The sequence below is a fragment of the Macaca fascicularis genome, chromosome 7 (genome assembly GCF_037993035.2).
Source record: "Macaca fascicularis isolate 582-1 chromosome 7, T2T-MFA8v1.1".
NCBI classification, from domain to species: Eukaryota; Metazoa; Chordata; class Mammalia; order Primates; family Cercopithecidae; genus Macaca; species Macaca fascicularis.
In genome coordinates this window covers 136788949-136816533 of record NC_088381.1, presented here as the reverse complement: position 1 = coordinate 136816533, position 27585 = coordinate 136788949, and the positions used below count along the sequence as shown (strand labels likewise).

At 51.1% G+C, this 27585-nt stretch overlaps 1 protein-coding gene across 8 annotated transcripts in view; it reads left to right on the top strand.

Annotated features, from left to right (window-relative positions):
- Positions 1-27585, top strand: part of ACTN1 (actinin alpha 1) — a 108050-nt gene that overhangs the window by 60737 nt on the left and 19728 nt on the right. For all 8 annotated transcript variants that reach the window (XM_005561589.5, XM_045396607.3, XM_005561587.5 and 5 more), the window contains exons 3-8: positions 73-192; positions 8484-8570; positions 10694-10781; positions 11343-11421; positions 16454-16535; positions 18626-18711. In XM_005561589.5, coding sequence (XP_005561646.1) covers positions 73-192; positions 8484-8570; positions 10694-10781; positions 11343-11421; positions 16454-16535; positions 18626-18711 — 542 coding nt within the window. The remainder of the gene's footprint in view (positions 1-72; positions 193-8483; positions 8571-10693; positions 10782-11342; positions 11422-16453; positions 16536-18625; positions 18712-27585) is intronic.

Sequence of the window (27585 nt, the reverse complement as noted above, 5' to 3'; positions counted from 1 at the left end):
TGTAGTGATAGTAGCTCTGGCCCCTGGCTCATAGCATCTCACCTTCCTTTTCCTCCCTCTTGATCCAAACAGGTGAACGCTTGGCCAAGCCAGAGCGAGGCAAGATGAGGGTGCACAAGATCTCCAACGTCAACAAGGCCCTGGATTTCATAGCCAGCAAAGGCGTCAAACTGGTGTCCATCGGAGCCGAAGGTGAGTAAGGCCTGCCTCTGGTGGCCCTAAGGAGTCTGATTTTCTTTGTCCCCCCTGGTTCTCTCAGCCTTTTTTGAGCTGCCTCCTGGGCCCTGCATCACTTGGGGGCATTGGGCAGTGGGTCCCCAACACCTCCATCTGGTCGCCTGTGGGTGCTTTGAATTGCAACAGCGCTTTTCTGGTCTCAGCACTGCCCAAAACCAAGGACTCAGACCCCTGTTCCCATGCCTGCACCAGCTTAGCCACGTCCTTGCTCTGTGGAGTTCTGCGTGTGTGGCATGCCCACTCCCCTATCCACAGACCTGACTGCACAGCATTGCCTGGAGCAGAGGGTTTGTGTGTGGGCTGGAAAGGGTGTGCAGACGCAGGCTGGTGGAGGCCGGAGGCTGCCCCGAGACTCCCCCGGTGTCCTGGCAAGACTGAAGTCTGTAGGAACATTTTTAATAGCATTTCCCTGCAGTGTAGCTTCCTAACTCTTTCACTTTTACTTAGAAACACTTCCCAAAAAAGCTATTACTAGGATGTCCTTAATGATTAAAAGAAGATAGTGTAATTTCTTGTGTGCGTGGTGGTGGCTCTGAAAAATTGAGAGTTGGTCGTTTAGAGCAGGCAGAAGATATTCTATCCAGGCCCCTTCAGTCCTGTGACCGTGGATTTAGCAAGTATTTATGGGGCACCTGCTGCGTGAGGTCAGAGACCTGAAAACGAACGAATCTCACTCATTTGAGACACACCCTGGCTGTGAGAGTGGATTGCTCACTCTGTGGCATATACTTAATCCTCCAACAACCCTATGAGGTAGCTCTCATAATTAATTCTCCCAATTTTGCCATAAGAAAACAAATGCTTAAAGAGATTACGTTACTTCCTTAAGGTTCTGCCGTCAATAAACGGCAAAGCCGGAACTCAAACGCAGGTCTTTCTGACACCAGAGAAATGCCCTCAGAGAGTGGCCTTTCCTTGGAGGGGGCAGGGGTCTTGCTCCTGATAGGTCCATAGGAGCAGACCTCTTCTCTGGTTGAAGCTTACAGTCCCCTCTCTTCTAGAAATGGAGGGATATTTTGTTGATACATCAAATGGAGAACTTTTAACACAGGCTCAGCAAACTGCAGTGCGTGGGGTCAAGTCCAGCTGACTCGGATTTTTGGAAATATTGGAACACAGCACACCCATGTTAATGTATCATCAGTGGCTTTTGTGCTTCAATGGCAGTGTTGAGTAGTTGCTACAGAGATTGTATGGACCACAGAGCCAGAAACATTTGTTATCAGGCCCTCTACAGAAAAAATTTGCTCACCTCTGGCCTTATCTGGAATTCAGGCCAGTGCCCAAGGTGGTCACGGGAGGTGCCTTATGGATTCCAGCATCTCCCCGACCAGCTATGAGCTTCCCAAAGGCAGAAAGCATGGTTTCTACATCCTGTGGCCCCAGCTCCTAGCAGCATGATGCACACAGTAGGTGCTCAATAAATGTTCAAAGGATTTACATATAGCAGTATACTCTGCTTTATGATTAGGAAGATGTTCTCTGCCTTATAAGAAAAGAACAGTTTGTTTTATTAGGGAGCAATTCAAGACTTGGCAGAAAAAGTTATAACTAAGCAGGCGTGGGAGGCCAAAGACAGTCACCCAGGTGGTTGGTGCAGGCTCAGATGCCCCCGGGGCAGGGGAGTGTAGAGAATTTGTGAAGTGGTTCAGGGGTCAGTGGCAGGGGTGGGTAGGGGGGCTGTGGCGAGCTGCAGAATCATGTCCTAAGCGGGATGGGCACCTTGTGGATGTAAGAAATTGCCGCTGTGTGGATCCGGTGCTGCTAGATCTTCCGGTTTTTCAAAAGAAGCCAGAAATCCAGATTTTTTGAAAAGAAAAATTTGGCAACTAAATTTTAAAAAACAACTTGTTTTTTCTTTAAAGCCTCTTCCAAAGCGGGGGAGGAAGGCAGGGAAGGGGAAGGTGGAAGAGAGTAGCACTCACCGAGTACCAGCTCTGTGTTGCCAGACAGGATGCTTTACAGGGGCCATCTCCTGCTACCGTCACGATGGACTCGTAGGATGGGTATCACCAGCCACGTTTTACAGTTAAGGAAACTGAGGCTCAGAAAAGTTGCTAGAGTGGAAGAGTGTCGTCAGTTGAGCCCAGGCTCCGAGCCAGACTGCTTCTATGTGGCAGATCCAGGGTTAAACCCAGGGTTAGGCTCCAGAGCTGAGGCCTCCCTCTTCCTGTCAGCGCTGCCTCCCCGGGTCAGGTCCCAGGACAGAACTTTCCCATGGAATTGTCTTCAGTAATAAGATGGCAGATCAAGCCTGCCCCTGCGGTGCTGGCCTCAGGGGTGAGGAGTGAGAGGAACACTGGTGTGAACTCTCATCTCACTGCCGCTGCTGTGCTGGGAAGGTGATTCACCTGGCGGCCTCGGTTTTCCCTTTTCCTTTGACACAGGCCTAGCTTCTCTCAATATTTTGAAAAGGCTCCTTTATTTTTTGTTTTTTGAGACAGGGTCTCACTTTGTCACCCAGACTAGAGTGCAATGGCGCGATCTTGGCTCACTGCAACCTCTGCCTCCCAGGCTCAAGTGATTCTTCTGCTTCAGCCTCCCAAGTAGCTGGGATTACAGGTTCGCGCCACCACGCCTGGCTAATTTTTGTATTTTTAGTACAGATGGGGTTTCACCATGTTGGCCAGGCTGGTCGTGAACTCCTGACCTCAAATGATCCACCTGCCTCAGCCTCCCAAAGTGCTGGGATTACAGGCGTGAGCCCCCTCGCCCAGCCAAAAAGCCTCCTTTAAAATGAGATATTCTTTACCTTCTCCCTGCCCTGAGGAGCCAGTGTTTTCAGCTGCGGCTTCCAGGTCTGAAATCATCCGCTCCCATCAGGCTGAGCACTAGGATCATGCCAGAGTGGCCGCTCTGCTAAACCAAGAAACTAGATGAGGCAGCAAATAGCATTTTGTGGGCTTTTAAAAGTGAAATGGAGTTTATTGATGTAGATTATAAATAAAAGGTGACGGGCAGATCGCCTGGAACGAACTCTCCTGGAAGGGGGTCGGGGGAACGTTGCAGGTTGTCCATCCTGGGCTGCTGAAGGCTGTGACTGTGGAGACCAGGCCCAGCAGGGACACCCCTCAGCCCCCCGCCAAAGTCTTTGAAGGATTATCATGCAGTGCAAGGACTAAGACCTCTGGCTGACTCCGAAGGGCAGAAGCAGGCCCAGAATAGGTACTCTGTGGGGAGGTGGACTCTGGATAACATGCAGAGCCTTGGGAAATGGAACCGGGGCTCTGGGAGGGTCATGAGTGTCCTGTCCCTGAAGGTGTGCACATGGAGGCTGGAGACAAGGAACTTCCACACATCAGGGAGAGGTTGGAGCACATCCTTAAGGTCTCCCTTACGATACTTGGTTCTAGAATGGGTAGACTTCATGGAACTGGGACTTGGCCTGGGTGAGTGGTTGGAATGTAGTTAACCAGGGGAAGGAACTCAAAAAGGATTTTGTATTTGAAGGTCTTTGGGCAGGTAGAGCCTGAGGGTTTGGGTGCTGTGAGCATGGAGGTGGTGTCAGTGAGGTAGCATGTATCTTTAGGATGGAGGGGGCCGTGGGTGCCATACCACAGCATTGGTCTGGGAGGTGGTGGCCCCTGGGGTTCTAGTTTCTGTCACATGGAATTTCTGCAGCATTCATTCTGCCATCTGAATACTGAACAGATGACAGTGTCTCTGGAGGGAGAAGGAGGGAGAAACAGGTTCCCAGTAAGCAGGGGATGCGAGCAGCTTCATAGCTCGCCGTAGACCAGGAAGGGCAGACGCTGTTAATCTGTCATCAAGATTTTTCCCACGAAGCCCAGTTGTGACCTTGGAACCCTCCCTTTGGGCCCAACCTTCCAAGCAGTCCCTGTCACAAAGCTGCCTGCGAGATGGGGCATCCCTGCTGCAAACGTTGAGAAGCCGGAGGCCTGGAATACAGGACCTGCCATGCCAGGGAAGGGGAAGGAGAGTGAATGGGATGGGAGTCAGGTGGGAACTGGGGCTGGGCGTACATGGGCTGCTAATTAAGCACACCCTACTCTCTGTGCTCGTGCTTGGTGCCTGTTTTCTGGAGTGAAAGTATGTCTTTGGTGTAAATGAGAATTCAGTAAGCAAAATTCTCTGGGGAGTTTCTGGGGAAGGAGAAGAGGATAAGTAGGCAAGACCCAAGAAAGAAGCCACCTGCCTCTCTCAGTCCCTCCAGGAGGGCTCCAAGATGGCAGATCCGCGGGCACTGAGGTCAGGGCCTGCGGGAGTCCCTGCAGTTTGGCCGTGACAGAGTGGGGCAGCATGTGGGGGACCAGGGGAGGGCTAGCATTGCAGTCCCACCTCTAGGAAGGCCAAACCATGGGATTACCGCCAGAGCTTTTTTCTAGGCTTAAAAATTTTTCCCCTTATATTTTAAACACTGTTTATGAAATTTTTTACCTGCTTTTCCCGTTTCCCATGTTGAACAATTTTTCTAAGTTATTAAGCACTCATGATGTAATCGTTAATGGCTGCATTCATTGTCTTTTTTGTTTTGTTTTATTTTCGCGACGAGTCTTGCTCTGTTGCTCAGGCTGGAGTGCAGTGGCATGCTCAGCTCACTGCAACCTCCCCCTCCCAGATTCAAGCGATTCTCCTGCCTCAGCCCCATGAGTAGCTGGGATTACAGGCATGTGCCACCACATCTGCCTAATTTCTGTTTTAGTAGAGATGGGGTTTCACCATGTTGGCCAGGCTGGTCTTGTACTCCTGACCTCAAGTGATCTGTCCCACCTTGGCCTCCCAAAGTGTTGGGATTACAGGTGTGAGCCACCGTGCCTGGCCTCATCATCTGTTTGTCGTACTTCATCCCAGGCCTGGGCCCTGCCCTGGAAGAGACTGAGGCCCATTGTGTTCTCAGGGGGCCCAGGCCGGTGTTAGCTCTGCCCATACCCCCACTTGTGGTTAGTGTTTGTTCACCCATTCATTCACTCAGCAGATGCTGATGGGGGCTTTCCCTGTGCCAGGCTTCATACTGGACTCTAAGCAATGATGCAAAGAAGGAAGTATTCTTACCCTCAAGGGGCTTACGTTCTAGAGGGGAAAGAGAAAATATGCATGTACACCTGTCAGATGGAGAAAACCAAAGCAGGGAGGAACTTGGGTGGTCAAGGGAGGTGTCCATGAGAAGAGGGTATGTGAGTGAAACTGGCAGGAGGCAGGGATAAGCCATGTAGGTATCTAGGGAGGGGGAGCTGCAGGGAGACCTGAGCAGGTGGGGAGGGGAAGGAAGTGCAGGGGGAAGAAGGGGAACCAGAGGCCCAGGCGGCCAGACTACGAGGGCCTTGCTGGCCACTGGCTTTGACTCTCAGGGAGGTGGGAAGCTGTGGAGGTTTTAGCAGAGGGTGATATGGGGTCTGGGGATTTACTTGGTCATTCTGTGTACTGTGTACATTTGCGAGGTTTCTAGTATGGGGCTGTGATAAATATAGCCTTGCAGCAAGTACATTCATACAGAAACCTTACTCTGCATTTCCTTTCATTGACTAGGGATAGATTCCTAGAGATAGAATTTTACTACCAAAAAGTTGAGCAACTTTAAGATGCATACTCCTTGTGGCCAAATTATTTCCCAGATTAATTGATTAATTTCCCAGAAATTATTATTATTGTTTTTTAAACCAATTTACACTTCTAATGTGGTAGCCTTGCTGACATCAAGGCATGTGGTTTTTCAACTTTGGGTTTTTTTGGGTTTTGTTTTTGTTTTTGTTTTTAAGAGACAGGGTCTTGGCTTGTCACGCAGGTTGGAGTGCAGTGGTGCTATCACAGCTCACTGCAACCTTGAGCTCCTGGGCTCAATCCCCAGTCCTCTTGCCTCAGCCTCCCAAGAAGCTAGGACTACAGGTATGCACCACTGCACCTGGCTACTTTTTTCATTTTTTTGTAGAGGCAAGGTCTCCTATGTTGCCCAGGCTGGTCTTGAACTCCTGGGCTCAAGCGATCCTCCTACCTTGGCCTCCCAAAGTGCTAGGGTTACAGGCATGAGCTACTTCACCCAGCCTAACTTTGTTTGTTAAGTTTGCTAATTTAATAGCATGGGAAGGTGATCTTATTTCTTTGATTATAAGTGAGATTGAACATTCTTATGAATTGATTATTTGTATTTCATGTTTTATGGTTTTTTGTCTTTTGCTTATTTATTGAGAGTTTGGTATTTTTGTCTTTTCAATTTAGATGAACTCTTTAAACCATTAGAAATCACAAATGAAAGTGCTTTTTTAAAAATATCAAAGCTTTATGAGCCGGTTCCTTTACTTTTTTATCTTATTTTTTTTTGAGAGAGGGTCTTGCTTTGTTGCCCAGGATGGAGTGCAGTAGTGCGATCACAGCTCACTGCAGCCTCTGCCTTGGCTCAAGCAATCCTCCCACTTAAGTCTGAATAGCTGGGACTACAGGCACTACCATACCTATTTAATTTTTGTATTTTTGTAGAGATGGGGTTTTGTCATGTTGCCCAGGCTGGTCTTGAACACCTGGGTTCAAGCAATCCATCTGTCTTGGCCTCCCAAAGTGTTGGGAGTACAGACTTGAGCCACTGCCGAGTCTATGAACTGATTCTTAAAGAGTAGCTCTGCCTCCCCACAATGTGGACTGCAAAATGCTGGCTGGCTGTGTTGCTTAGTAGCAAAAGGGGTTGCATGCTGCTACAGCTCTCTGTTTCTCCCCAACTCAAGTGCTTGGATGTGGGACTGTGCTCCCCTGGTGTCTGGGGCTCTGGGAAGGGCATTTTTACTTCCCTGTTTGCAAGAAGGGTTACATCCTATTCCATGTCCAAAGTGGACACTTCTTCCTTTGCTCAGCATCCCATGAAGACTCGGTGGGTTACCTGCTCCGCCCCTGGGAGGTGGCTGTGGCCAAGCACCGCTCCATGGACTACACCCTGCTGGTCATGGAGCAGCATACAGTTTTGCCTTCACTTTTGGGAAAGGGGCTAAGATGTCAGGGTATACTGTCCTTAATGGAAATCCACTCTTGTTTCAGGGGTTTGTGGGATGCAAATCTTAGTAGGGTCAGACTCCCTAGAAATGGATCCTTCTCATGGTTCTATTGGGTCTCCCCTAAAATTAATGCTGTAGGTGGGAAAAAAATAAGATATTCTTTGGGTACCTTACTCTTAACTGAGCGTGTCTTACCATGGGCCAGATTACTATCTCCTGGTCTGGATGCAGGTGGTGAGGGGTGTGGAATGTACACTTGAGTATCACTTGTTCAACCACAAGACCATAAATGGCTCCTTCTATTGGGCTCCTTAAAATAGGGCTTATTTATGTTGTATTCCCTGCCATTAGGCCTGGTACAGAAAAAAAGAGAAAATCTACTTCATAGAACTTGTAGATTCTAAAACTCTAAAAGGTGCTGCTTAGACTAAATATAGTGGGTTATCTGTTAGCTGTGATCTTGAAGCTGTTGTTTGATTTTTTTTTAATCTGTTTTAATACCCAAACTAATGGCATTGTGAGGTTGAGTCAGTGGATGGTTCAAAATAGCAATTTACAAAACTTTAAGTTTGTGACTGTCTCTTGATTCCACTGGTTTTTCCACATGTGGGTGGCTATTTTGAGAGCTGTGATTGCCCAGACAGCCCCAGCTCACAGAATTGCCAGAACATTTGTGATTGTTTAGAAATCCTCTCCTCTTCTTCATCAGCTGGGGACACAGATCAGGATTTCAAATGCCCCTTTCTCTGTGGCCTTCCCCGATGTACCCACTGTCTCCAATTAGGATTGATTACACCTTTTTTTGGTGCCCCAAATAGACTTCTCTTCCAGCGCCTGTCACAGTTTATGCATTAACTTTAAGAAACATCCAGGCCAGACATGGTAGCTCATGCCTGTAATTCCAGCACTTTGGGAGGCTAAGGTGGGAGGATCATTTGAACCCAGGAGTTTGAGACCAGCCTGGGCAATATCATAAGACCCTGTCTCTACAAAAAATGAAAAAATTAGCCGAGAGTGGTGGCCTATCTGTAGTCCCAGCTACCCAGGAAGCTGAGATGGGAGGATTGCTTGAGCCCAGGATTTGGAGGCTGCAGTGAGCCATGATTGCGCCACTGCAGTCTAGCTTGGGTGACAGAGCGAAAACCCTGTCTCAAAAACAAACAGGCAGAAATCCGGTTTCCTTCTAGAAGTAGAGCTCTGGAGTCTTTGATTCCTAGTGTGGGGCATGGAGTGCTATGGGTGCTGAGGGAGTGTTAATTCTGTCCCCGCCGAGGCCCTTTCTGATGCGTGGTGCTGCTGTTTCTGTAGAAATCGTGGATGGGAATGTGAAGATGACCCTGGGCATGATCTGGACCATCATCCTGCGCTTTGCCATCCAGGACATCTCCGTGGAAGGTGGGTTTCCGCTTTGTTCCATCCTGCCATCACCACCCCATCTCCCTCCCTGGGCTTAGCCTGGAGAACTCCCACACCCAGGGCAATGGACGTTCATCAGGGGCCGTGTCCTAGGCTTCTTGCTCATTTATTGGGCATCAGCCCTCTCTTCCAGTCAATGGAGAAAAAAGAACTATTTGCCATTCTGATTCTCATAGGCATGTTGGCCCCAGGGAAACTCCCCACTTTGGGAAAGCCCAAGGCTGCCATGGGGAAGTATATTGGAAAACCCACCTGGCTCTTGGGTCGTTCATCTGAAAGGGTGGGGAAATGCCGCTGGGAGGAAGTGCCAGGAGGGGCGCTAACCCCGTCCTCTACTCCGCTCCCCTAGCATCCTCTAGTGACCACTTCACAGATCTGCAAGGGCTGTCATGGTCTGGAGAAGTGATCTCTACATTTGGTTCCATACTCGGGCAGTTTTTGAGCTTTATGTCTGCTATGCATGTATTTATCTTGCATAATATTTGTGTATTGCCGTGTGTATGATAAAACACAGATACTGAAACAAACTTTTACAAGATGAGATGGAGATAATATTTTTAAAATGTTTGTTTTAATGGCATAGACATCATAAACATTTTTAGTCAAAGGAATTTCTTAATAAAAATAACGTGGATTCAATTCAGTTGCTTTGTGATGGAGATGTTGGTTTGACACTCTGTGATACAGCAATGCAGGGGTCCAAGTTCGGTTTATGGGTACTTGGTATTTAGGGTTGAAGTGGTTGGAAAGAGGGTCATAGTAGTCACCTGGCGTGTGGTTCTTGTTAATGACAGTGGATGTAAATCCATTTGTCAAATAGCCTTCTTGATGATTTTGATTCTTTTGGGTGGGCTTCCTGTCAGCTCTGAAGTCATCATTGTGTTACTCTTGTGATTTAGCTGACGAAGAGCTTAAGCTAAGTAAAAGCACTAGCTTTGCCAATTTTTAAATTGTCTGCTTTTGCTTAGGTGGTTATGGTCTTTGTAGGAACCCTTGAATATCATTTTAAAGTCCATTTTGTGCATTGAAAATAAATGAGATCATTCATGAACCCAGTCCACGGAGTACCTTAACCTCCAATTCACAGGCATGAACACAGGAGTATATTAGTCAGTTTTCACGCTGCTGGTAAAGACATACCCGAGACTGGGTAATTTATAAATAAAAAGAGGTGTAATGAACTCACAGTTCCACATGGCTGGGGAGGCCTCACAATCATGGCGGAAGGCAAGGAAGAGCAAAGGGACCTTTTGCATGGCAGCAGGCAGAGAATGAGAGCCAAGTGAAAGGAGTTTCCCCTTAGAAAACCATCAGATCTCGTGAGACTTATTCGCTACAACGAGAACAGTATGGGGGAACCACACCCATGACTCAATTATCTCCCACTGGGTCCCTCCCACAACACATGGGAATTATGGGAGCTACAATTCAAGATGAGATTTGGGTGGGGACACAGCCAAAGCATATCGGGGGGTAGTGTGGTTTGCAGTCTTTCTTCTGTGCTGGGAGCTCCGTGAGTCTCCTCAGTTGCCTGCCTAACCTCACAGACACGTGGCTCCTTCATACACAGAGGGCAGCAGTATTGATCCATGAAGTAAATATAGGGAGACCTTATTTTTATTTTTTATTTTTTAGATTAAAAACTATCTGTCTAGGAGTCCTAATGCTTTCTTCTCACTCAGCTGTGTGCACCCCTCAGGCTGTGGGATCCCCTGTCTGGAGACCCCTGGATGTGTAGATTTCCCAGATCAATCAAATCTTCCTCCTCAACCTGATAGAGGTTGCTGACTTACTTTGTATCATTACCATTTCTTTGAATAAAAGGAGTAGGGGGAGATAATTCTTGAAGTTGGAAAAACTGTTGCCTCAGAATTTATATGTATAGCACAACTAGCTCTGAAAAGCTTCCCAGCTTGCTTTTTCTGTTTCTCAAATAACTTCTCAAACTTTGTCAAGGGAATAGACTTGATGGCCAGGGCTCCTCCTTCAGCCCTCTGAAGGAGGGTTGGCATCAGGGGGTCACAGTGGGGCCTCCATGAGCCAGCGTCCCTTCCTCCACCGAGTCAGCCCTCTGACCTCGCTGCCCGTCCCCTTCCCCACAGAGACTTCAGCCAAGGAAGGGCTGCTCCTGTGGTGTCAAAGAAAGACGGCCCCTTACAAAAACGTCAACATCCAGAACTTCCACATAAGGTGAGTGCTGGGGGCCGAGGGGCTCCCGCAGAACCAGGCTGCCCCCCCGGGAGCTCCCAGACCCCCTTGACTGGCTTAGTCTCAGCTTTAGAACAAAGTGGAGACTGTTGGTGGAAGAAGTAGCTTTCCTTGGGAAGGGGGTGTCACCATCCCTCTGAATCCCCCTGTCTCTCTCCCTGCAGTGTCTTAGGGCTGCTGCCTGATATAACTTTGGTTGATGCTTTTGCTACTGGGAGCGCCCCCAAGGAAATTGTCCAGGAAGTCCCAGCCCAGGGCTCTGGAACAGCAGACTAGGGCCATAGGCCTTGGTTGGGGGTAGGGCTGGATATGGCAGGTTTATCTCAACCTACCAACCCCTCCACAAAGTCTTGACCCCAGTGCCTGGGATTGTGGTAGGAACAAATGTCCCTTCCTGTCCTGTCTTCTGACTCCTGCCCCAGAAAGCTCTGTGTTCATCTCTCTGGAGTCCAGGAGGCCCCTGCTTTGCCCTGGTCAGTGCTTGGCTTCCCGTTTGTTCAGCCTCATTTACCAGCCTACCCCTTCTTCTCTCTCCCCGGGCAGCTGGAAGGATGGCCTCGGCTTCTGTGCCTTGATCCACCGACACCGGCCCGAGCTGATTGACTACGGGAAGCTGCGGAAGGTATGTGTGCCCACCTGACCTCCCACTTTGGGTCCCTGGCAGGTGGGGTGGGAAAAGAGCAGGACTAGGACCCTTTCTGTGACAGTCCATGGTCCAACCTGAGCGGTGTTGGCCTCTTAGAATAGCCAGACAGAGCTCCAACTGAAAGTGAAGAGAAAAACACCTTCCCTGTTAGGGCAACTTCATTAGCCTTGTGCGTGGTGTGTGTGTTCCTGCACACATACACAGCCCGCCAGGAAAAATATCACAGCTGCGGCAGCAGCTTGGTCAGAGGGATGGAATGGTACATGACGTTTCTCCTTTCTGTTTTTCCGGGACTTGTAAAGAGAAGACACATATTCTAAGAGACAGTTCATCCCCGCCTTGTCCTTGACTTCCTGTGCGGTCCTGGGCAGCTTATCCTATCCATGGATTTGGTTTCCTTTATTGCTGAAGTTTGGCTGGGGGATTTTCTTTTGGTTTCACTCCTGCCTTCAGCATGAAGCTGCAGTGATTTTTCTTGAGTGGATGTGTGGAGTGGGGACAGATGTGGGAGTGGGAGCTGTGTTTCTAGCCTCATGGTGGTTCTCAGTGTCTGAGCTGGTTGGATGACACTGCCCTGGACCTTGGAGAAACCTGTCCTGGACCCTCTAACCACACTCTCCAGGTTCCCTCCTGGACCCTCTAACCACACTCTCCAGGTTCCCTCCTGGACCCTCTGACCACACTCTCCAGGTTCCCTCCTGGACCCTCTGACCACACTCTCCAGGTTCCCTCCTGGACCCTCTGACCACACTCTCCAAGTTCCCTCTTGGTCCATCTTGGTGCCAAGAGACCGCAATGGCATGGCCATCCCGGGAAAGGCCCTTCCCAAGCCCCCAGTTGGTGACCTGGAGTTGGGGTTGGAATGTCGCCTATCTGTGCTCAAATCTCTTGGCAAGGGAGGCTTCAAGGAGCGGCTGGACTTATGTGCCTCTACTTCACCTTGACACTGGAGAACACAGTGTTCGGTGTAGCTCTTGCCTTGCCTGGGCCTCCAGGAAGGGCGTCTTGCTTCTCAGTGGCCAGGAGAGGTCTAGTATTGCTGGGGCAGGAGCTGCTGTGCAACTTGTGGTGGTGGCAGGCCCTTGGCTGCGGGCGGGTGGATAGCAAGCTGCCGAAAAGGATCTTGAGGGAGGGAAGGAGCAGATTCCTACTTGCTTCCCTGTACTGCGCCCCGCCTCCGCCAGCCCCACACACACTGCCCCGTCACCTGAAGCTTGGGGCTGAGGCCTTTGTCCACTGGAAGGGCCCATCTGCTGAAGGAGAGGCGCCACAGCAGGGGCCAGCCCTTCCCCAGCTAACCTCCTGGGGGAAGAGGATCCTTGGCCCACCTCCTCAGCTGCTTGGCAAGGAAAAAAAAAAGAGAGAAACTTCCTGTCCTGCTGGGAAGCTGTGTGGCCAAATCACACGTGGCCAAGGGGGAATATCCTAGAGGTGGCAGTTTTCTCTTTTGAAGGCATCATCACCACTTCCTATTCAGCCGATGGGCTTTGGTGACAGGTGTGCACGTATCTCTGTCCCTGCTTGAGTATGCTGGGGTGTCAGTGGCCAGTTCCTCCACAGCTGTTGGACATCCCCACATAAAGGGGTCTGTGCTGACCGTGGCTCTGGAGCCCCCTCCCTTACTCTGAAGAATTTGGAAGCGTCAGCCATTTGGGAGGTGAAAGTCCAGGGGTTCTTTCTGATACCCAGTTAGCGCCCTCCCACACACTATCCCTCTCTGTCTTTTTATTTATCTCTGCCAATTTCTCCCTGTTTCGCTGTCTCTGTCTCCCCTTCTGTTTTTTTTATTTTTATTTATTTATTTATTTATTGAGACAGAGTTTCACTATTGTCGCCCAGGCTGGAGTGCAATGGCGCGATCTCTACTCACTGCAACCTCTGCCTCCCGGGTTCAGGTGATTCTCCTGCTTCAGCTGCCTGAGTAGCTGGGATTACAGGCGCGCGCCACCATGCCCAGCTAATTTTGTATTTTGAATAGAGATGGGGTTTCGCCATGTTGGTCAGGCTGGTCTCGAACTCATGACCTCAGGTGATCCACCCGTCTTGGCCTCCCAAAGTGCTGGGATTATAGGTATGAGCCACCATGCCCAGCCTTTTTTTTTTTTTTTTTTTTTTTTTTGAGACATAGTCTTGCTGTGTTGCCCAGGCAAGAGTGCAATGGTGCGATCTCAGCTCACTGCAACCTCTGCCTCCCAGATTCCAGCAATTCTCCTGCCTCAGCCTCCCGAGTAGCTGGGATTATAGGCACCCACCACCACGCCCGGCTAATTTTTGTATTTTTAGTAGAGACAGGGTTTCACCATGCTGGCCGGCTGGTCTCAAACTCCTGATCTCAGGTGATCTGCCTGCTTCGGGCTCCCACAGTGTTGAGATTACAGGTGTGAGCCACCGTGCCCAGCCCCCTTCTGTTTTTTAATTGTAATTTTTTTGTAGAGATGAAGTCTCACTGTATTGCCCAGGCTGTTCTTGAACTTCTGGTCTCAGTGTGACCCTCCTGCCTCAGCCTCCCAAGTAGCTGGGATTACAGTCACAGCCACCACACCTGGCTTCCACCCTTTTTTTTTTTTGAGATGGAGTCTCGCTCTGTCACCCAGCTTGGAGTGCAGTGGCGCAATCTCAGCTCACTGCCACCCAGCTTGGAGTGCAGTGGCGCAATCTCGGCTCACTGCAAGCTCCGCCTCACGGGTTTACGCCATTCTCCTGTCCCAGCCTCCCGAGTAGCTGGGACTACAGGCGCCCACCACCACGCCTGGCTAATTTTTTCTGTTTTTTAGTAGAGATGGGGTTTCACTGTGTTAGCCAGAATGGTCTCGATCTCCTGACGTCGTGATCCACCCGCCTCGGCCTCCCAAAGTGCTGGGATTACAGGCTTGAGCCACCGCGCCCGGCCTGCTTCCATTCTTTTTAATTCAGTATCATCATCAGTAAAATCCAGCCCAAATCCTAGCACACACAGTGAACCAGGAACACCCTTCCAGAGAACAAGGAGGTTGCAAGACCAGCTGGTGCTGAGGAATAGGGAGAGAGGGCTGAGGGGCTCCGACTGGGAAGCTCTTCCTTCCTGCAGCAGCCATGGGTGGGCATGGGGCCCTGGGGTCCCTGGGACTCACGTGGGGTGGGTGTGTGTGTACCTGGACCTGAGCACTGGCAGCTGCTGCTCAAGGCCCTAGATGGGAATGACCTTGACTACTTGTCAGTGTTCACCCTCCTGGCTGCTGTTGGAGACTTTCCCAGAAGGACCCCACCTTCTCTGTTTAGAACAATTTCCTCCTGAAAACATCCCGGATGATGTATTTATCTTTTTATTACCCTATACTTCTCCCTTTAGCAAACAGGGAAACTGAGTCCTGGGCCGACACAACCAGCTTGCTCTAGGTTAGTCTGGGGAACCAAGAATGGAGGAGAAGGGCCCAGCCAGAAACTCTTCCACTAAGGTTTTTTTACCCCCTGCATTAAAAACTTATAAAACAACTTATGGTAAAATATACAAAACAAAATTTACCACTTTAAACATTTTTAAATATACTTACTGTTTAGTGGTATTCCATATACTCACATTATTGTACAACTGTTCCCATCATCCATCTCCAGAACTCTTTTCTTGCAAAACTGAGTCTGTACCCACTAAACGGTAATCCCCCTTTCTTTCCTGCCCCCAGCCTCTGGCCGCTACCATTCTGCTTTCTGTCTGGGAACCTCATAAAAGTGAAGGCATATGGTGTTTGTCTTTTTTTTTTTTTTTTTTTTGAGGTGTGGTTTTACTCTGTTGCCCAGGCTGGAGTGCAGGGGCGTGATCTTGGCTCATTGCAACCTCTGCCTCCCGGGTTCAAGCAATTCTGCCTCAGCCTCCCGAGTAGCCGGGACGCACCACCACACTCAGCTAATTTTTCTATTTTTAGCAGGTGTTTTGTATTTAATTGCAGGTGTCATCATGTTGGCCAGGCTAGTCATGAACTCCTGACCTCAAACGATCCACCTGCCTCGGCCTCCCAAAGTACTGGGATTACAGGCATGAGCCAGTGCGCCCAGCCTGTGTCCTTTGTGTCTGGTTTATTTCACTTAGCATAACATTCTCAAAGTTCATCCATGTTGCAGTGTATGTCAGAATTTCCCTCCTTGCTAAGGCTGAGTAATATTCCATTGTGCGTGTGCCCACGTTCTGCTTATCTGTTCGTCCATCGATGGGGACTGGGGTTGCTTCTACCTCCTGGCTACTGTGAATAATGCTGCTGTGGACAATGGAGGTATAAAAATCTCTTTGAGAACCTGCTTTCAATTCTTTTGAGTATCTCCCCACAAGCGGAATTGTGGGACCATGTAATCCCATGTTTAATTCTTTGAGGAGCCACCATCCTGTTCTTACAGCAGCTGTACCATTTGACATGCCACCTACGTTTATGTTGCATTCATCGCACAAGGATTACAGCTTCTCAACATCCTTGCCAATCCCTGCTAAGTGTTCTTGAGAAAGTAGCAGAAGCCAGAAGAGTCCAAAGCTGTGGCTAAAGGAGCCTCCAAATTTCATGGAATGTGAGCACCAGAGGGGTCCTGCTCCAAATCTTGACTAGTCTAGAGTTTAGAGCTCCCTACTCCAACTCTTGAGTTATGGATGGAGAAGCTAAGGTCAGGTTATCTACCCATGAGTCCCACTGGTTGGAGGCAGAGCTGAAACCAGAAGCCAGGATGGATGGTGACTAGGCCAGTGCCCTGCTCCTAGCACACATTTCTTAGGAACTCCTTCCTACTCCCGACTCAGGCTGCAGACTACTTCGCCCCATTTCCCTGACAATCTGAAGCTTGAAGGGGGAAAGAGAATGCTTTAAACCTCCAACCAGTGAGCCCCAGTGGTGAGACCAGCCTTCCACATCTGGAACTTTCCCCTGAGGATCGAGCTGGGGCTGGGAGAAAGTCGCTCTGCTCCCCAGTTTGGGTGACCACCCAATTGGGAGTAGCCAGTGACTTGATGTGGCTCTCACTTTATCATCCCTTCCTCCTCTTCTCCCTCTAGGATGATCCACTCACAAATCTGAATACAGCTTTTGATGTGGCAGAGAAGTACCTGGACATCCCCAAGATGCTGGATGCCGAAGGTGAAAGGCGCTTTCCTTCTGTGTATCTTGCCCATCCCCCCATCACTCAGCGGCTAAGAAGGGGTGGACCCCAGCAGTCCAGGGCTGGACAGGAGCAGGGCCTGGTCTTCTGGAACTGCATTTGAGGAGCATGGGGATCACAGCCTCTTGGGGATTCTTCCATTGTTCCCTGAGCTTTGGAGGGAGAGGTGTTAGCTGATTCTGCAAAGGGCCTAGGGGCTGTTCTTGCATCGATTGCCTGAGGATGGTTCTCATCTTTCCCTTGGAGTCAGGGTAGCAGGTGCTGGGGTGCGGGGAAGTGTGCCCTTGTTGTCCGACACAGTTTGGGATGGGAAGTTTCTCTTGCTGAGAGGTGCACTGTCCTAACTCTCTGAGCCTTGGGTGGTCTCTGGGACGGCTGAGCTTAGCATCTCCTTTATGCCCCAGCTATGACTGGGGCTGACTGGGCATGGTGTTTGCTCTCATCTGTAACCCTGGCTTCCTTCTAGCATCTTCTGAGGAGGGTGCTAGAGAACTATGGCTTGGACTTTCTCAGTGGTGGAAGTGTCCAGTTCTGACCTTGCTGGGCAGATCCCAGCCAGAGGAAGTGGCTCCATGTGGGGTAGGCAAGGAAGGAGGGGGCCCAAGTTGAGTGTTGACTTTTCTGTTCCTCACCAAGGCCTTGGTGTCCCAAATGCTGCTAACCAGGACACCTGGATGGGGACAGGTTCAGGGTTTGACACTAGAACATCCTTACCAAAGATTGGGTCTGGGGCTGGAAACCCAGCTCTTCCTGGCCGCTGACCCCGCCATTGCCCCTCTCCCCATGCAGAGCATCTCGGATGGGGTGAGCAGGGGCTATAGGGGGAAGGGAGGCATCTGGGAGCATAGGGGTCTGTGGGTTCATGAAGCCAGGGCTGGCAGCTCCAGACTGGGGTCAGGCTGGGTCTTCTTGTCCCATCTCTGTGCTTGCCCCTTGGGAGGAGCCTGACTCACCGTGGCCGCTTCCCTGTGTGCTCTCCTTGGCCCCACCTGCTCAGTGCTGAGGGGCTAGAAAAGGGTCATGGGGACAGGAAAAGACCACGGTGGGGTCCAGACTGCTCCCTGCCCTTCTGCCCCATCAGTGGTTTTTTTTTTTGAGACGGGGTCTCCCTGTATCACTCAGGCAGGAGTGCTGCGGTGTGATCTCAGCTCACTGCAACCTCCGCCTCCCAGGTTCAAGCGATTCTCCTGCCTCAGCCTCCCGAGTAGCTGGGATTACAGGCACCACCAATGGCTAATTTTTATATTTTTAGTAGAGACGGGGTTTCACCAAGTTGGCCAGGCTGGTCTCGAACTTCTGGCCTCAAGTGATCTGCCTGCCTTGGCCTCCCAAAGCCACCAGTAGCTTTTAAAATTTCAAAAATATCATGAGGAAAATTTTCAAACATGTAAAAACCCAGGCAAAAGCAGAAAGAATAGCATGATGACCTTTCCTATTTCCATCATCCAGATAGAATGGCTACTAAGGTCTTGCCACACTTTGTTTTTTTCTTATTTCTTTGTTGAAGTATCTTAAAGCAATTCTGAGATATCACATCATTTTACTACTGCATGCTTCTGAATACATACCTTAAAAATAGAGTTATTTTCTTAGGCAACGATGAAGTTTTCACATTTAGCAAATTGATAATTCCATTTGATACCCAGTTCATAATGAAATTTCCATAATTACCTATGACATTTCTTTGAGGGTTGGTTTGTTTTAATCAGAATCCGAACAAGGTCCATACTGGCATTCGGTTGTGTTTCTGACAGCTTTTCCCATCTCTAGGACTTCTCTCTTCCCTTTGACCCCTTTTATTCCTGCCATTGAACTTGTTGCAGAAATGGGGCCACTGTCCTGTAGCAAGTTCCTTATTCTGGGTTTGTCTGCCTCTTTGGGGCTTCATTTCACGTGTTCCTCTACTTACATTCCCATAAGCGCAAGTTGACGCCAGAGGCTGGTTAGATTCGGGCTCCACATTTTGGCAAGAAGACTTGGTGGTATTGTGAGCTTCTTTCTGCATCACATCGGGGGTGTATGGTGTTCTTGGAACCAGCTGGCTTTAACTGCAGATTTTTCTTGACAGACATCGTTGGAACTGCCCGACCGGATGAGAAAGCCATCATGACTTACGTGTCTAGCTTCTACCACGCCTTCTCTGGAGCCCAGAAGGTACCCAGGGCCCCCTGCTCCTTCCATGCCCAGCACACCTCCTGCTGGACCCCAAACCATGTCCTCCTGCCCGCCTCCACCTCTCCTGGTGACAGGTATCTGGATGGTCTGGTCTCTCAGACAGAGGCAGCCCCTGGTTCTGAAGTGGCGTGTTGTTCTTACCTAGCTCCTCTCCCACCCCACACCTCTCTCTCTCATCTTCTACTGTTAACAAGAAAATTGGGCAGCACCCCACTTTCTGGGACCCAGATGACTGGCTTAAGCAGGAAGGGCTGTGTGCATGAGGCAGCCCGGGAGGTTCTGGAAGGCTGGAAGGTGAACAGGAGCAGCCCTTCCATGCCCAGGTCTGTTGAAGCCACTGGCTTGACAGAGCAGCTGGAGTTCCCTTAGAAGGGCAATGCTGGGAGGCAACTCCAGTCTTCACTTACCCACTTGGCAAAGGCATCATAAAGCCCCACCTTTGTCCTGCTCATGGGCATGACTTAGCAGATCTGTCCTCAGCCCCTTTGGGCTCTAGTGCCTTCTCCTGTATCCTGCCTGGGACTCCCGTGCGGCCATGCTGCACTCTGTGTTCTCAGACATAAGCAGAACCTCTGGGAGGAATGGAGAGGGGGTGGGCAGCTGTGAGCCCCTTCAAGTGTCCTGGCCCAGTTTTGCTCTGGGAGGCCTGAGGTTAAAGTTCAGTTGTGCAGGTTCCACACCACACAGGGGTACCACGACTAAAGGGTACTGTTCATGCTGCGGACATTGAAGATTTGGAGGTTTTCATCACCAGGCTTAGGCAGCACACACCCCCTCCCCCAGTCCTCCCTGGTAGGCAGGACCCTAGAGGAAGCACAACATCACCATGTCCACAGAACCTTCATGTCTCATGCAGATCTCCCACCCTCCACATGGCATCTGAGTGACCATCTGAAAATGCATGATGAGGCCGGGCGCGGTGGCTCACGCCTGTAATCCCAGCACTTTGGGAGGCCGAGGTGGGTGGATCACTTGAGGCCAGGAGTTCGAGACCAGCCTGGCCAACATGGTGAAACTCCTTCTCCACTAAAAATACAAAAATTAGCCAGGTGTGGTGGCGTGCGCCTGTAATCTCAGCTTTTCAGGAGGCTGAGGCCGGAGAATCGCTTGAACCCAAGAGGCGGAGGTTGCAGTGAGCCAAGATTGTGTCACTGCACTCCATCCAGCCTGGGTGACAGAGTGAGACTCTGTCTCAAAAAACAAAACAAAACAAAACAAAAAAGCAACCACAAAACAAAAAAATGCATGATGGGAGCCCCCGCCCTCTCCCACCTCTCCTGTGCCGTCCCTGCCTCAGACTCTGCTCACCTCCCACCCACTCCCTCCCCTGCGGTCTCATTTTTTCTCTTTCTGCTCATTCCCTCCTTTTCTGTCTGTCCGTCTGTCTTGTGTCCTCTTTCCGTCCACCGTGGCTGTTTGGGTTTATTCTGTGCTGCTACCGCTGCCTACTTTCTCCTCTCAACCTCTTCTCCTTCTCTGTGCAGATGTGTAGGCACGCTAAGGCCGGATGGGAAGGCCGTGTGACCTAATGTTTCATGTCACGGCCACGCCTTCTCGGGTGCGCAGAAGGTGAGCTCTCCCTCGGCCTCCTCCACTCTCCCCTCTTGCCCATCTCTTCCGTCCTCCCTGGACACTCCAGCAGCAGGCCCTGGGATGGAAGGAAGATAGAGAAGCCCCTCCTTCTCTTGCAGGGGGACAGTACTCTGAACTTTGGCCAGGACACTTGAAGATGCCAGAGAACCCCAGCCTCTGAATGACCTCCTGTGTCTCTGTCCCTATGCCATGGGCATAGCGGATACCACAAGCGAGAAAGAAGCTTGTGGTCTCAGCTTCTTCCCTGCAGCCCGCATCAAGAGCCCTTATCCCAGGCAGCACGGCTCTTGGCAGTGCTTGCTATTTCCTTAAACATCCAGGACCTCTTCCCTCTTTCTCTCCCTCCTTCCTGCTTGAGCAAGGCCATCCTCGCAAATTTAGCAGCAGCCAGAGCAGGGAGAGGTCTTCCTGCCTTCTCCAGGGAGTCCAGACCAGAGCCCTGCCTGATGCTTCTCAACCAGGCTGCCATGGACAGTTGTGCAGGTTGCAGACTACCCACGAGTGCCATGTGTGTGCAGTGGATGACAGAGATTTGAATGTTGATTACTAAAGTGATCCTACAGATGGCGGTGAAAATGTCTTCTAACAAAATCAGTAGGACATTTTCCCAGTAGAAGTGCCCTTGGGGAAGAGGTGAAAAATGATCCAGAGACACCATATGGGCTGGCAGCAGCCCTGTTCCCCGCCTGGTTGGGCGTCCAAGACCCTCCTGAACTTCCTTCCAGGGCTCACTGGTGCGGACCAGAGACAGGAGAGCAGCCCCCCCTAGAGGCTCCTTCTCATAGGTGTCCCCCCAGCCTGCCCAGCCCCTCTCAGCCTCTCCTCTGGCCTTCCTTCTGCTTCCTCTTTGTCCTTCTCACCTCTCCTGCTGCTGTTCCTGTGCCCCCTCCCTTTGCCCCTCGTGGCCAGGGTGTGAGCAGCTTCTCTCCCTTGCCTTGATTGGCCTCCTGGCCCGATAGCCGCAGGTGTGCACCTGCCCGTGTCCATGGTCAGGCTGAGCTCTCTGCTATGGTCTTTTCCCCTCCTCCCAAAGCTCCTTCCCGCTCTTCCAGTCTCTCCCCTTCTCCTTCAGGGGTCTGTCCTGGGCTTCATGCCCATCGATGCTGGCCTTCCCTGCCTCTGAAGCCTTCACTGTGTCCTGGCTGGTGACAAAACTTGGAAGGGAGTGTGAGATGCGTGTGGGTGTAGGGGGTATGAAGTGGGTGTGTGTGGTGTGTATGGGTATGCGGGGTTCTGAGGAGTGTGTGGTTTGCAATATGTGTGGTGTGAGGGATGTGGTGGATGAGATATGGGGTGTGTGTGTATGGTATGGATGTGTGTGTGGTATGTGTATGGGGGGGTGTGGTGTGTGAGGTGTGTGTGGTGTGTGTATGGGGGGTGTGGAGTGTGTGTAAGGTGTGTGTCTGGGGGGTGTGGGGAATGTAGTGTGGAAGGGTGTAGTGTGTGAGGTGTGTGTGTATGAGGGGTGTATGGGGTGTGGGGACTGTGGTGTGTGAGGTGTGTGTGTATGAGGCGTGTATGGGGTGTGGGGATTGTGGTGTGTGAGGTGTGTGTGTATGGGGTGTGGGGACTGTGGTGTGTGTGGTGTGTAGGAGGTGTATGGGGTGTGGGGACTGTGGTGTGTGTGGTGTGTAGGAGGTGTATGGGGTGTGGGGACTGTGGTGTGTGTGGTGTGTAGGAGGTGTGAGGGATGTGGTGTGCTGTGGGTGTGAGGTAGGGTGTGAGGTGTGTGTGTGGTGTAGGTGTGGTGTGTGTGATGTGGAGGGGTGTGGTGTGCTGTGGGTGTGAGGTGTAGGATGTGAGGTGTGTGTGGTGTGGAGGAATGTGGTGTGCTGTGGGTGTGAGGTGTAGGGTGTGTGGTGTGGAGGGGTGTGGTGTGCTGTGGGTGTGAGGTGTAGGATGTGAGGTGTGTGTGGTGTGGAGGAATGTGGTGTGCTGTGGGTGTGAGGTGTAGGGTGTGTGATGTGGAGGGGTGTGGTGTGCTGTGGGTGTGAGGTGTAGGGTGTGAGGTGTGTGTGGTGTGGAGGAATGTGGTATGCTGTGGGTGTGAGGTGTAGGGTGTGAGGTGTGTGTGGTGTGAGGGGTATGGTGAGCTGTGGGTGTGAGGTATGTGTGTGGTGTGAGGTGTAGTATGTGTGGCATGTGTGTGGAGTGAAGGGGAGTGCTATGGCTGTGGCGTGTGTGAGGGGTGTGTGGTATGGAGGAATGTGGTGTGCTGTGGGTGTGAGGTGTAGGGTGTGTGGTGTGGAGGGGTGTGGTGTGCTGTGGGTGTGAGGTGTAGGGTGTGTAGTGTGGAGGGGTGTGGTGTGCTGTGGGTGTGAGGTGTAGGGTGTGAGGTGTGGGTGTGGTGTGAGGTGTGGCGTGTGTGGTGTGTGTGTGTGGAGTGAAGGGGAGTGCTGTGGGTGTGGCATGTGTGAGGGGTGTGTGGTATGGAGGAATGTGGTGTGCTGTGGGTGTGAGGTGTAGGGTGTGTGGTGTGGAGGGGTGTGGTGTGCTGTGGGTGTGAGGTGTAGGGTGTGAGGTGTGTGTGTGGTGTGAGGTGTGGCGTGTGTGGTGTGTGTGTGTGGAGTGAAGGGGAGTGCTGTGGGTGTGGCATGTGTGAGGGGTGTGTGGTATGGAGGAATGTGGTGTGCTGTGGGTGTGAGGTGTAGGGTGTGTGGTGTGGAGGAATGTGGTGTGCTGTGGGTGTGAGGTGTAGGGTGTGTGGTGTGGAGGGGTGTGGTGTGCTGTGGGTGTGAGGTGTAGGGTGTGTGGTGTGGGTGTGGTGTGGGTGTGATGTGTGTGTGTGGTGTGAGGTGTGGCGTGTGTGGTGTGTGTGTGTGGAGTGAAGGGGAGTGCTGTGGGTGTGGTGTGTGTGAGGGGTGTGTGGTGTGGGTGGTATGTGGGTAACAGCCTGCTCCCGCTCCCAAATCTCATGCCACCTCCCCATGCCCCCCTCCCTTTTACTCATCCCTGTTGCAACCATTTCACGCTGCTTTTATCCACACCTGAGGGCAAGGTCACAGCTGGGTTGGTGGTGGTGGTGGTTGTCCTCTCATGTCCTGGTCAGGGGTCTGACCCAGAGTTGCCCCCACCACGTCTAAGGCGACTGCTTCGAGCTGAGCAGGCAGGGGAGGGGAACCCCACCTTGCCGTGTGTGGTGGGGCTGATGGAGAGGAAGGACTCTTCCTGACTCACACACTCCTGTCTTGTCTGTCTCCGGGCTGGCACCAATGGGGAAAATCTTCCAAAACCCATGCCCAGTGCCCTCCATCCTCTCCACTGTCTTTCTGTCACCCAAACTTGTACAGTGGAATGAAAAGGCAACAGCGCCTAATGTGTGTGTGCACGTGTGGTGCACGGCTTGTGTGCCTGTACAGGCCCGTGCTGTATAAGTCTGTGTACTGATTTCCCTCATTAGATGAGGACCAACTGCTGTTTGACAGGTGGGTTTTGGTTCTAATTCTTTCTCTGCTTCCCTCTCCCCTCCTTTTCCCTTACAGGGACTTAGAATGGGTGGAGAGCATTAAGATTTTGTTGATGTAGCTCGTGTTTTAGAGTTCATGGTCTGCTGTTTCTGAGAAAGAACACTTGAAGGCATGCACTCAATCTGAGAGAAATTCATGAGCCATCTGGGAAAACCCTAAAAAAAAAGAGCCGGCAGTGGCTGCAGTCTGACCTGTGCCTTGCTCTGCCCCAGATCTGAGCAGGGCAGGTACAGTCACAGGACTGCCCGCCACCAAGGTTGTCTTGAGTAGCAGAAACTTGAACATGAGGGTCTGTAGGGGGAAGGCTTAGCAAGGCCTTGGGAAGGGGCAGGCAGTGTTGTGGAGGGAGGTGACCACAGCTTGTGCAAGAAGCTTCGGGGTGTGCAGGCGGAGCCTGCGGCAGGAGAGGAAGCTGGCAAGGTGTGGGCTCCCTGAGGAAAGGGGCCAGTTCCCCTCTGCCTGGTCACCCACCCTGGCCCACTCACCACAAGGAAGCTCGGATGCCTGGTCTGAGATCCCTGCTGATCTGGAGCTCTCTTAGCAGGAACCCTGGGCTTGGTGGCTGACTCAGGACAGAGGGAAAGACTGGGCAGTGGACAGCTGTGGGAAGAAGAAAAAAGCAGGTCCAGCTAGATTTGGGAACGTTTTGGCTAAAGATGACATAGATGAGATCCTCGTAGCATTCATGTGAATCTGTGGGTTGTGGGTGGCGGAGCCACAGCACATCATCTGGCCATGTTTGGGTGTTTTGATGTCACCTTGAAGACAGTTCCTCTCTAGACTGTGCCTGTATCAGGCAATCAGATGCTGACTATTAGGGTAGCAGTTTGGCTTGGGATAGCTAAGTACTCGGGGGTAATAATAGTTCATATCTTTTAAAAAATAACTCTCGAATATACAACAAAATGTATTGTATGTTAAGTTGTATAATAGCGCAGCCTAAAGTAGGCCACAAAAAAACATGAAAATTCGGGTTGGGCGCATTGGCTCACACCTGTAATCCCAGCACTTTGGGAGTTGAGGCTGGTGGATCACCTGAGGTCAGGAATTTGAGACCAGCTTGGCCAACACGGCGAAACCCCATCTCTACTGAAAATACAGAAATTAACCAGATCTGGTGGCACGCACCTGTAATCCCAGCTACTCAGGAGGCTGAGGCAGGAGAATGGCTTGAACCCTGGAGGCGGAGGTTGCAGTGAGCCAAGATTGTGCCATCGCGCTCCAGCCTGGGTGACAGAGCAAGACTCTGTCTCAAAAAACAAACAAAATAAAACAAACCAAAACGACCATGAAAATACCAACTAAGGGAAAGGAAACACAGATTTCTAGTAGTCTTTTCCTTTGGCACTTGGAAGCAACATTTTGCTCATTTCCAGAGAATATTTTCTGAACCCATCAATTATCTGTTGCATCTGTTACACTGTCTCATGTCAGGGCACCTGGTTCTTCTTGCTGGGGTCCAGAGAGGCCCATCTCCTCTTCAGGAATAGCCTGAAGCCAGGGCTCTCCCGGGGTTCTCTTCTGAAGTTGCTTCTGAAGCTGCTTCAGTTCCTGAGGTTCTCAGGGAAGGAATCTTTCCTCCCCTAGAACAAATCTCTCCTTTGAACTTCTGGACTAAAGCGTCTTTGAGATTCTTTATGTACTTGGTTGTTCTGGGTGCCTCTCTCCTAGATCCCTGAGAGTTCATGGGGTTCTTGTAGCCGTGAGAGGAAAACGCTAGAAAACCAGGAATTTGAGGTGATGGGGAAGGCCTGTCATCCCTAACAGGCTTTTCTTCTGCTCCCGGGACCATGTCCCGTGGGCCTGACTAAGACTGGCCTTCCCAGCTGACCTCATCTTACTTCTCAGACTGAGGCTGGTGGGTGATGAAGCTGCTTTCATCAAGGGACCACTGTGGAAGCAGGTCCAACTCACCACCCAGTGGGCTTCTCTGGGGTGCAGCCTGCCTGTTGGGGGAGTCAGGCTGCGAGAGAAAGGGAAAGGATGAGGTTCTGAGGATTCTGCCGTGGTTGTTTTTTTTTTTTTTTTTTTTTTTTTTTAGAAAAATCAAATCTGGACTTCAGGAACCTGCTTTCTAGAGGTACTGTAGGAGCTGGGCTGTCCCTCAAGGGAGCCCCGCTGGAGTCTGCAGGCTGGCCTGCCATACAGAAAGCGCTCTCATGTCTCCCGCGGTACTTGTGTGTTATTTCTGAAGGCTGATTCACGGGTTATAATGGATGGTATTCTCAGTCAGTCTCCTTCTGGAGAGGCCAGCCTGGGAGCAGGTGGCTGAGACTCGGGCTTGGGAACGCAGTTGGATCTTTGTGGAAAGTCCCCAGGAGGCCCACCCGGAATCTCCCGCAGACTTCATCCAGAAGGGAGCGCTTCTGACCCTGACCCTAACGCTGACCCTGGAGTAGTCAGCAGGCTCTTAGGGATGGGCGAGGCTCTTGCGATCCCACAGGACACATGTAAAATCCCATGAATGCAGACCTCAGTCCACCAGTTTGATAAATTGGCACACATCAGAGTTGATGACCCTTGAGCCGATGGATCAGGAGAGTAACAAAGTGAAGGTGGCTTTATCCAAGAAAATCACAGCCACAATTGCTTCGTGCCAGTGATGAGTAGCTGCCAAGGAGTTTCAGCTGTTTGAGTGGCACATCTCTGGCATAGTCTGCAGGGGTGGCACATCCTCACCAAAACATCAGCCTGGAGGAGGACACATGGGTCTCTCCACAGCCCCCTGCCCCAGCCTTCAAGGGAAGTAGTCTGGGGCTTCCAGCAAGTTGCTCCCCAGCCAGCCCTATGAGGCTGCTGGCCTGGTTCCCGTGGCCCCGCTTGCTTTCTGGGGCTCCACGTCTCCTGGGCAGGCTTGAGGAAAAGCATTTCCCTCCTCGTTGCTTCTTGGGATTCCCCATGGGTGCTTGTTGGTTCTCGAGAGAAATGGCGATCAGTCAGGAGTTGTGGATGAGAAGCAGCCATGGCATCTCCAGGATAGGGCTGAGTTGGGGGTAGGGGGTGAGGGCCTAAGGATGTGACTCCCTGTCTCAGTTTCTTGAGGCCCAGGACTCAAAGTCGCCACCTCAGGGGACTCTTAGACCACCCTCTGGCCACTCCCACCTTCTCCTTATTGCTTCTCCCAACCCACTCTGACACCTTACTCTGCAGGGCATGCCTGCCTTGACCTCCCTGACTGTTTCTGACAGGGCCTTTAGGATGATCTCATTTTGCCCCTTACCCCCTGCCCCACACACCCCGGCACAGTCATCCACAAAGCACATGATTTGGTGGGTGGATGTCTTATTCGAGAAGTTCTTCAAGGAAAAAACATTTCCATCTTCCATCTTAGTCATTCCTTCCAATTCTAAGCACACTCATTCTCAGGAAGTTCTTCCTTACGACCAGCCTCAGTTCATCTTGCTACAGTTGAAACCTGTTTTGTTGTGTTCATCAACCAGTTGTGAGGTCCTGTCTTTCAACCCGTTAATCCAGGGATCATTTTTCATCTGCAGGATACCCTTCTCCAGGGTCCCAGGAGATACTAGCTTCTCCCACCCCCAGGCTGTCTTCCTTTCTACCCTCTGGCCCCCAAAAGGCTTTGAGTTCACTTCTCCCTTGGCGTAAGGTTGGAATGTATGCAAGAACACCGCTGGATTTTAAAACCACCTGTTTGAAGTGGACTCAGGAATGCTGGGTGCCTGCTGGTGTTAGGGGTACAGTAGCCCCCACAGCTGCAGAAGGCGCTCTCCCACTAAGGTTTCTTGGTCTTTGCCTGGGTTGCCATTCAGTCCCTTTCCCTTCGCTTCCCTTT